General features: G+C 57.6%; 2 protein-coding genes across 5 annotated transcripts; both read right to left on the bottom strand.

Moving 5' to 3' along the window:
* Positions 1-981: 981 nt before the first annotated feature.
* S100A5 (S100 calcium binding protein A5) lies at positions 982-4,325 on the bottom strand. 4 transcript variants are annotated; one of them, XM_029933259.1, is made up of 4 exons: positions 4,169-4,325; positions 2,404-2,553; positions 1,701-1,758; positions 1,181-1,264 (listed from the first exon to the last, which is right to left on the bottom strand). In XM_029933259.1, exons 1-4 carry the CDS (start codon positions 4,313-4,315, stop codon positions 1,242-1,244), a joined length of 378 nt encoding a protein of 125 aa, XP_029789119.1. In that variant the 5' UTR covers positions 4,316-4,325; the 3' UTR covers positions 1,181-1,241. The 4 variants fall into 4 exon arrangements, with proteins under 4 accessions (XP_029789118.1, XP_029789120.1, XP_029789121.1 ...); XM_029933258.1 differs by lacking the exon at positions 1,701-1,758 and having other exon boundaries at positions 982-1,264; XM_029933260.1 differs by lacking the exons at positions 1,701-1,758; positions 4,169-4,325 and adding an exon at positions 3,943-4,002 and having other exon boundaries at positions 982-1,264.
* Positions 4,326-6,040: 1,715 nt separating this feature from the next.
* Positions 6,041-8,381, bottom strand: S100A4 (S100 calcium binding protein A4). Its single transcript, XM_029933257.1, has 3 exons — positions 8,290-8,381; positions 7,283-7,438; positions 6,041-6,340 (listed from the first exon to the last, which is right to left on the bottom strand). Exons 2-3 carry the CDS (start codon positions 7,421-7,423, stop codon positions 6,176-6,178), a joined length of 306 nt encoding a protein of 101 aa, XP_029789117.1. The 5' UTR covers positions 7,424-7,438; positions 8,290-8,381; the 3' UTR covers positions 6,041-6,175.
* Positions 8,382-8,752: the final 371 nt, after the last annotated feature.

Raw genomic sequence — 8,752 nt, 5'->3', positions numbered from 1 at the left:
CGGCCCGCCCCCACCCCACCCTCCGGCCGAGGCTGCTGGGCTTCAGGCGTCTACACTGCATACTTCGGGACCCCAGCCTCCCGCGCCTCCTGCCCCGGGCTGTTCCGGGTTCCGGGGCTGGAAGAGCCGGTGGAAGAACTGGGCTCCTAGGGGAAGTCGCTGCAAGCCAAGGACCACGAGCTCCCCGGGGCAGGGGGTGGGGGTCCCCAAAGGGTGTTCAGGGTCAACCCTAGATGAAGGAAGGGGGTCCCGCCAGTGGTCTGTAGGGTATGATTTAAAAGGCATCATACAGCACCCATCCCTCAGCAAAAATCCCCACCACCGCCCTCACAACCCTTCCTCCCCAACGCCACTCCCTCCCTCTCGCACCCTCCCTCACCAGCCCGCACCCCCCTGCACTCCCGCACCCCTGCCCAGAATTCCACCTGCAGTGTCTTGCCCGTTAGTGTGCACACTGGCCCTTGCCTTAGTTTTTTACATTCCAGTGAAAAGATTTTCCAGATCCCCTTAGAGAAAGGACTTTCATAAGGGGAAGTGGAGACAGCAGAAAGCACTGGCCCCCACAGACCACTGGGTAGCGGGGAGGGGGGGGGTTGCTGCTAAGGGGAAAATGGGGGCGACGGAAAGGGGCTGGCATGGGGTGTTGTCAGGGTGGCCTCCAGTGGCCTCAGACTGGCTTGTCCACCACTGCCTTAGGGAGCCACACTCCTGCCTTCCACACCCTCCTCCCCCTAGCGTCCTCTCTCAAAGCACCTCCCTTAGCTTTCTCAGCAAGGCAAGTGAAAGCCTGGCCCAACTTCCCGTTTTATGGAAGGGCAAAACTAAGTCCAGTAAACTCAGTGACATCCACACTGAAGAAGGACAGGAAATGGGGTGGGAGCCCAGGACCCTAACCCCAGAGGCCCTCAGCCCACTGGAGGAGAAGCTCTGCCTTGCCCCACACACCCCCAGCGAGGGACACAAGATGTCTTCACAACCAGCCTGGAATCGAACACCTTTATTTCCACCGCTGGAAGGGAAACCTGAAGCAAGGTCTGTTCAGAAGGGAGAGGAGGGCAAGGGGCCAAAGAAGGTCTGTGAGAGGAGCTGCAGAGGCCAGGGGCAATGGGCTGAGCCCTGGTCATTTGCTGCCCTCAAGGAAGAAGTCATTGTAGGCCATGCACAGAGTGGTCAGGAACACTGAGTACTCCTTGAAGTCGATCTCCTGGTCGCTGTTCTTGTCCAAGCTCTTCATCAGGTCATCAACACTGCTCTCCTTCATCTTCTTCAAGAGCCCAGAGGGAAGGACCCGTGAGCCACCCTGCCCAGCCCTGCCTCACCACTGCACCGCACCACCCAGCCCTGCGGGGCAGCCTCAGGGCGATCCTCAGTCCTCCGTCCTCCTCTGGTGGGAAAACAGCCTCTCTGCGATGAGATCCTTGTCCCCAGTCTGTGCTCCGGTCAAAGCCAGGCCTTCCTCAGGGCCTATGTCGCCCTGTAATTAACCCCTGAGGGACCCATGCCCCTTCCTTTGCCCTCATTAACTCCAGGATGCAGACAACCGGGCAGGAAAACAGAGGGCAGGCTCAGTGATACCCACACCTGCTCCAGTCGCTGCCTAAAGGGCCACACTCTCAGTCTCTCTGGGGAGGCCCCCCAAGGTTCAGGATGTGACCAGAAAGACCCCACACTGGATCTCCAAGGAAAAAGGGAGGACTCGCCTCTCACTAGCGTCCTCAGACGAGCTGGATAATATTTCTGAGCCTCTATTATTTTTAACTGAAAAAATAATATAATAATTTTCTCATAGGCCTCCCCTCCCGCCCACCCTGGTCAGCTACCTCCCACCTTCTCCATCTGGCAAGAAGCAATCTGCCTCCTTCCAACCTTGTGTTCATAGACTAGCAGAATGATCCCATTTGCCCCCGTGTCAGTGCCAGCTGAGCGCCCTGGATGCACAGGCACACAGGAGAATCAGTGGAGGCGCTGACCTTGAGCTGAGCTTTGCTTGAGCTGGACACCCTGGTGCCTCACCCCCCACAATCCCCCACAAAGGCTCATGGGCCTGGCCTCAACCCAGAAGGCCCTCTGACTTCTAACCCTTCACACAGGCTGCAATCCGCCCTCTGGACACCGCCCTTCCTCCTTCCCAGTGAAACACAGCTCGTCTCCCAGCCTAGAGGCTTTCGTCTGTTGGCCCAGGATGTCCACCCTCTGCCTTAGGTCTCTGATGGTTCCCCTTGGCCATCCTGCTCCCGGCTGAGACTTGAGCACTTGGACGGCAGGTGTGTGTCCGGAGCTTGGGCTTCTGGCATCACAGGAGGGGAGCCCTTGACAGTGATATGGGGCTTCCCCTTTTTTCCTCCTCCCCCATAGTGTGCACAGGGAGCACTTGGGCTCTGGGGTGGACGTGACGTCACTTACCTCTCCAAGACACAGCTCCTTCTTGATCAGCTCCTTTAGTTCTCTCCTGCTCAGGGTCAGTTTGCTGCCTTCTCTCCCCGAGTATTTATGGAAAATGGTGACCATAGTGGTCAGGGCCTTCTCAAGAGGTGTCTCCATCAGTGCGTGGCTCTAGAGGGTGAAGGGGGAGAGAAGGATCACTACCCTCTCAAAGTCAAACCTTCTGCTCCCTCACTTCTGCGCAGCCCCAGGGCTTTCTCTAGAGGACCAGAAACTGGATAAGACAGAAATCTACCAACAAATGGACCCAAATATGCCAGGACAGGTTGTAAACTTGGAAGAGCTGGGGCCATGAGACTAACCAGCCCCCAAGGAGCCTACATATGCTCCTGCCTAGGAGATGCTAGAAGAGGTCTCTAGGGGCAGATGACAAGACGACTTCCCCAAAAGATGAACTGGAGGCAGATGATAGAGATGAGAAGGGTCCCTGGCCCATCTGGCATGGGCACTTGTTTGCCAGAGGCAGCCCTCACCCTAAGCACCTTGGCCTGGGTGCCTGAATCACCTGATAATGGGGAGTGTCCCATCATAGAAGTGGAGGACAGGGCAAAGAGAGTCCAGGGTTTGGAAGGGGCTGGGACTGGAGCTGGGAGATAAGGTCTCAACAGGAAGCCAGGCAGAGGTCACTGGACTCATCCAGCTGGTCTCTAGTCTCTGGCTCTGAGAATTGCACACACAGCCCAGCAGCAGGAGGGGGAGCCTGTTGAAACCTCCAGGATCACTCTGAAAGCTGGATCTAGAGGCTGGGTTTGAATGGGTCCGACACACCCAAGGAAGCCGGGGGCCCCAGGTAAATCTGTGTGGAGTCCAGAGCAAGAAGCAGGAAGCAGCTGGCTCTCACCTTCAGCCCAAAGCCTACCTTGTGATTCTTTTTTTTTTTTTTTTTTTTTTTTTTTTTTTTTGAGAGAGAGACAGCGTGAGCAGGGGAGGTTCAGAGAGAGAGGGAGACACAGAACCGGAAGCAGGCTCCAGGCTCTGAGCTAGCTGTCAGCACAGGGCCTTATGCGGGGCTCGGACCCACGAACCGTGAGGTCATGACCTGAGCCGAAGCCGGACGCTTAACCGACTGAGCCCCCCAGGCGCCCCACACCTTGTGATTCTTGAACTGAATCTACCACTCACCTCTTACCACCCCAAAACCTCGGCCTCTCCCCGGCTGCAGGAGACCCGGCCAGGACCACAGCGGAAGAAGGGCCCCTGGGCACCGGCGGCGGCGTCCTGGCTGGCTCCGACCACACCTCCATGCCCAGAGCCACTTCTCCAGAAACTCTGATAGCCGCCATTCCAGGCTCCGCCTTTCCCCCTGGGCACAGGCCCACTCGTCGGGCCAGGTCTTTCTTGCTGGTGGTCACCACAGCCTGTCACCCTCTGGCCTCAACACCCGGCTTGCCCCACCTTGTAGATGAGCTTGCTGGTGGTCACCACAGCCTGTCACCCTCTGGCCTCAACACCCGGCTTGCCCCACCTTGTAGATGAGCAAGGAGGTGAGGAAAGACTCACCAGGGAAGGAGAGAGCAGGCAACCGTCAGAAACAGGCTCCCTGCCACCTCTCCCTGCCTTTATTCCCTTGCTCTGGTCCCCAGGAAACCAGGGGAGGGAAAGAGCCAATGAGAAGGGGAGGGACCTAAGGAGGCCCAGGTCAGAGCCTCTTGGGATGGGGCTGGGGAGAAACCCTCTGCGGATCTCAACTTCCTCGTTTCCACACAGAGGGGAAGGGAGCACTCACCTTCAGTCCCACAGACTTGGTTTTCCCAGCCACTCCCAATCCCAAATCAGCACTCACAATCTGATGGGACAGCAGGGTGGAAGAGAAACCAAATGCCCTGGAAAAAAGACCCAGGCAGCACGGGCCAAACACAGGGTATCTCCTCATGCCCAAGTCACTCTCCACATTGGAGCCCTTCTATCCACACCAGGAGCAGAGGAGATGCACCTTGTGATACGAATCAGAAGGGAAGATGTTTCCTGCCAAGGGTGTGGTCAAGGTCATTAACGAGTATGGAGCCTAAGGTTGGTTTGTTTGTTTAATGCTTATTTTTGAGAGAGAGAGAGACAAAGAGCGTGAGTGGGGGAAGGGCACACACACACACACACACACACACACACACACACACAGAATCTGAAGCAAGCTGCAGGCTCCGAGCTGTCAGCACAGAGCCTGACATGGGGCTCAAACTCACAAACTGTGATATCATGACCTGAGCAGAAGTTGGACACTTAACTGACTGAACCACCCAGGTGCCCCTGGAGCCTAAGGTTTTTAAAGGGCTTTTAAATGAATGATTTCTTCTAAATCTCACTCATGTTCATGGGAAAGAATTGCCAGAGACTTGGAATGGAAGCCTGGGAATCAGGGATGGGGAAGGGACCCAGGAAGAACCAGGGCCCGGTGATGGGGTAGAGGACGTGGACTGAGGGGACGGGGTCAGGGTGCAGGACTGAGCGGGACAAGTCAGGGGAGCTGCCTGAATCGCAGGAAGGCGTTGTTCTCCCAGCAGTTCACACCTGAGAGCAGAGCCAAGTTAGGGGTTCACACCTGTGGGTGCCGCAGCCCCACCCTGGCCTGCCGGGGGTCCCTTAGTGCCCCCACTGTGCCCCACCCCAGCTGGCAGGGCTGGAGTAGCAACAGGGACTGGTGGCTGAGCAACAGAAGTTTCCGAAGCCGAGTGACGCAGGCGCAGGCTCCAGGGAGGGCAGAGGACAGCCAGGGGGAGACAGAAGGGGAGGAGGCAGGCTTTTTCCTGGACCAAAATCCTACCCAGGCCTCCGCAGTCACACTCAGGGAACATCTGAGTCACCTGCCCCGCTCCTCTGACACTTGAGAGGAAAACAGTGTAATGAGAAGAAAAGGGGAGAGCTTGAAAGGTGGAGGGCACCAAATCCCCTGCAGCTGGACACGACTTACCCCCTCCAGAGGCCCCCAGACCACGCAGGCTGGCCAACAGTGTGGCCTCAGTTACCTACAAGCCCTTAATCTGAAGGGAAGTAACATCATGACTGACATTTTCTGGGGGAAAGAAAATTCCAATTTTATTTAACGGATCACGTGTCCAGAATTTCATCTCCAAAATTATGGCCCCTCCCCCAGCCCCCGCACTCTCATCCTCCCGTCACCCCCTTGAGGGCCTTCGTCCTTCTCTGAAGCACAGGACCTGAAGTGATAACAGCCCTCTTCCCAGGGTTCTGGGGGCAGGGTCAGAGGTTGAGAGGGTGAGATTCTCAGCCTGCTGCGACCAGTGTGGCCTCCCCACCCCAAAGGTGATTCAGCCCTCTACCCCCGCCCGACCCCAGCATGCCCAAACTCCGTTCCAGACCTCAGCCAGGAGCAGATGGGACCTTCAGGCCCTGCAGAGGCGAGGCTGGGGAAGGGCCAGTGTGCTAAGACCCCTCAGCTGGGTCTTTGGAGCCCTCGAGGGTTCTTTTCCCCACCCTGACCCCTCAGTCAAGTCCATCCTACACACACGCACATGAACGCCCGTCCACTCACCCCTTCCTTCCTTCACTAGTCGGCTCCCCACAAAATGGCTGCCAACAGCCAGGGCTCCCCCACACACACCCCTCAGCCTCCTCCTCACACCCAGAGTCTCAGACCATCAGCTTCAAAGCTTCCAAGAATCTTTATTGAACTTGGCCACATCGTGCACACACCCGCTAGAGCCAGGGTGAGGCCCTGTGCCCACTGCCAACCCAGGAGACCCCAGTCGGCGGGCCCCCCGATCTGCATGACAGGCATTCACTTCTTCCGGGGCTGCTTATCCGGGAAGCCTTCGAAGAACTCGTTGCACATCATGGCAACGCAGGACAGGAAGACGCAGTACTCCTGGAAGTCCACCTCGTTGTCCTTGTTGCTGTCCAAGTTGCTCAGCAACCTCTGAAAGGCTGCGTCGTCGGTCCTTTTCTGCAAGGAAGAGTCTACAGGTAGAACCACAAGCCTGGGATGGAGCGAGTCTAGACCAGGCTTCCATCTCCAGATGGGAGCTCAGGAGTGCAGCCACTCTCTGGAGGCCTGCCCTGGGGGCCCCGCCCTGGGCTCTCAGGGGCTAAGCTGGGGCTGCAGAAGGTCACCCTGAGGGCTGAAGAAGCCTGAGCACCTGGGCACAGCTGAAGAAGGGGACCACAATGTCTCTCGCCAGGCTGTTTCAAGAGTCCAGTCAGACAATAGTCCCAAAAGTAATGTACAATGTTTATTTGGGAGAGGGGGCCACCATGAGCCAGGGAAGGGCAGAGGGAGAGAGAGAAGCACAATCAGGCTCCACACCAGCAGAGCCAAGGGCGGGGCTCGATCCAAGGTGTCTGTACCCTGGACACGAGATCATGCCCAGAGCTGAAATCAAGAGTTGGATGCCTACCCTACTGAGCCACCCAGGTGTCTAGAAAGTAACGTATAAGCTGCATAAAGTTTGATATACATGGAAGTTGTGATTGTTCGGGGGGTAGGAGGTGGGTGTCCATAACTGTGTCTTCACACTCACAAGCCGGCCTCAGAAATTGTTCTTTGTTGGACTGATGGCAACAGGACAGTCCTGACTTTCGGGTCTCAGCTTTGCACTCTGACCACCTCAGGAGGTTATTTAGCCTTCAGTTAAGTGTGCAAAGCACCTAGCAGAGTCTGGCCTGCAACCTACCTGTTCATTCCCAGCCCTCTTCCTGCTGGGCTCTAGGAGACGAGTGGTGGGTGCTCACTGTGTTTCCAACCCGGCCGCCAGGGCAAGCTCTCTGCCCCAACGTCCCCATATCAGTGACGGGGGCCTGCTGTAGCTACAGCCCACACCCCAAGCCTCGCCCCTCCTCTGTGGGGAAGGGGGCACACCAGGCATACTCCCAGGCCGTAGCCACTCACCCCTAAGAAGCTGGGCAGCTCCCGGGTCAGCAGCTCCTTTAGCTCTGACTTGTTGAGCTTGAACTTGTCACCCTCCTTGCCCGAGTATTTGTGGAAGGTGGACACCATCACATCCAGAGCCTTCTCCAGGGGGGACGTCATGGTGGCAGTCAAGATCTGAGGACAGGGTCCCAGAGACACCCTTATCTTCCCCATCCCACCCTCAGCTTTGTATTCAGAACATCAGAATGTCTCACCCCACTCCCATCCCTCAGGGAGCATTTGATGACACTCTGCTCCCAGCAGAGGAGGACCCCAGGACCGTGGGCTAGGCTCCTGGTGGGGAAGGTGCACAGTGGGAAATGTGTGCTTCAGGCAGCAAACTCCCCAGCCTCCCTCAGGCTGGGCCTCACCAAGGGCTCCACCCCTCGCACAGGCCTCCCATGACCACAGGAGCCACACCCTGGGGCTGCTGGAGGCCTGCCCAGGGGCCTGCAGCGGAAAAAACCAGCAGCCTAGCTCCAGAGTAGGGAGGGGCAGGGTGAGGTGGCAGAGGCAGGGATGCAGGGGAGGGGAGGCAAGCTCCCGCTGGCTGGGCTGCTGGATGCAGGGCAGAAGCTCAGAGGACACAACCAGACAAAGGGCTACAGTTGCCTTCACTTGGCTCCCCACACTCGAGAGTGCACACACAGGCTTGTGCAACCAGCAAACACAAGGCAGTGTGCACACCCACGTGGCACACACACACCATCACATACTACAACAACAGCATGCACAATACCCAGCAGCTCAGCACTGCTCAGCTAGGTCAAATCTAGCCACCTGCACTTCTTTTTCTGTTGTTTCTCCTCTCCTGCACATGCATGCGTGCACGCACACACACACACACACACTAGGACCTCCACATCGGAATCTCACACTGGACCCATTTGGCACATCTGACCCCTACCAGCCACTCCTTCTTCTGCCCAGCACGCCCCCGCCTCGGCCTGACGCCCTTGTGTGCTGGTCTGGAGACCACGACTCACCAGGCCAAGAGGAAGCGACGAGAAGAGAGGGTGAGAAGAGAGGAAGAGTGGGGAGAGCCCAGCGGCCTGCCCTATTTATACCCTGGCCAGGCCCTGCCCATGGCAGGGGCTGGGGAAGAGTGAGAGACAGTCCTCCGATGGCCCCTCCACCAGCCCCACCGAAACTCAGCCCTGCCCTGGGTCTGGGTCGGTACCCTGGACAGTGGGGAGGGAGCCCACACAAGCAGGGCTCTTCGGAGAGCGGGCACTTCCAGGGGCACAGCACAACCTGAATTTTCAGGACCTGGAGGAAGTCTGTGGCCCGGTGTGGGGGGCCAAGGAGGAAGTGGTCCCACTGGGCAGCTAGAAAAGGGGATACAGAGGTGGTGAGGGAAAATGTGCCTGGCTGGCTCACAGTGTGCGGCTGGCTCATGAGCTCAGGATTGTGAGTGTGATCCCCACGTTGCAGGTGGAACCTACTTAA

Source organism: Suricata suricatta, chromosome 3 (genome assembly GCF_006229205.1).
Source record: "Suricata suricatta isolate VVHF042 chromosome 3, meerkat_22Aug2017_6uvM2_HiC, whole genome shotgun sequence".
Lineage (NCBI taxonomy): Eukaryota > Metazoa > Chordata > Mammalia > Carnivora > Herpestidae > Suricata > Suricata suricatta.
Note: the sequence above shows the minus strand (reverse complement) of the source record. Positions and strands in the feature narration are given on the sequence as shown.

Coding starts and splice junctions, on each gene's coding strand:
- S100A5 (XM_029933258.1), bottom strand. CDS start 4,315: ATGAGGAGATACCCTGTGTTTGGCCCGTGCTGCCTGGGTCTTTTTTCC. Junction 2,554..4,168: donor CCAAGTCTGTGGGACTGAAG/GTGAGTGCTCCC, acceptor TTCACCCTCTAG/AGCCACGCACTGATGGAGAC. Junction 1,265..2,403: donor AGGAGCTGTGTCTTGGAGAG/GTAAGTGACGTC, acceptor GGGCTCTTGAAG/AAGATGAAGGAGAGCAGTGT.
- S100A4 (XM_029933257.1), bottom strand. CDS start 7,423: ATGACGTCCCCCCTGGAGAAGGCTCTGGATGTGATGGTGTCCACCTTC. Junction 6,341..7,282: donor AGCTGCCCAGCTTCTTAGGG/GTGAGTGGCTAC, acceptor TCTTCCTTGCAG/AAAAGGACCGACGACGCAGC.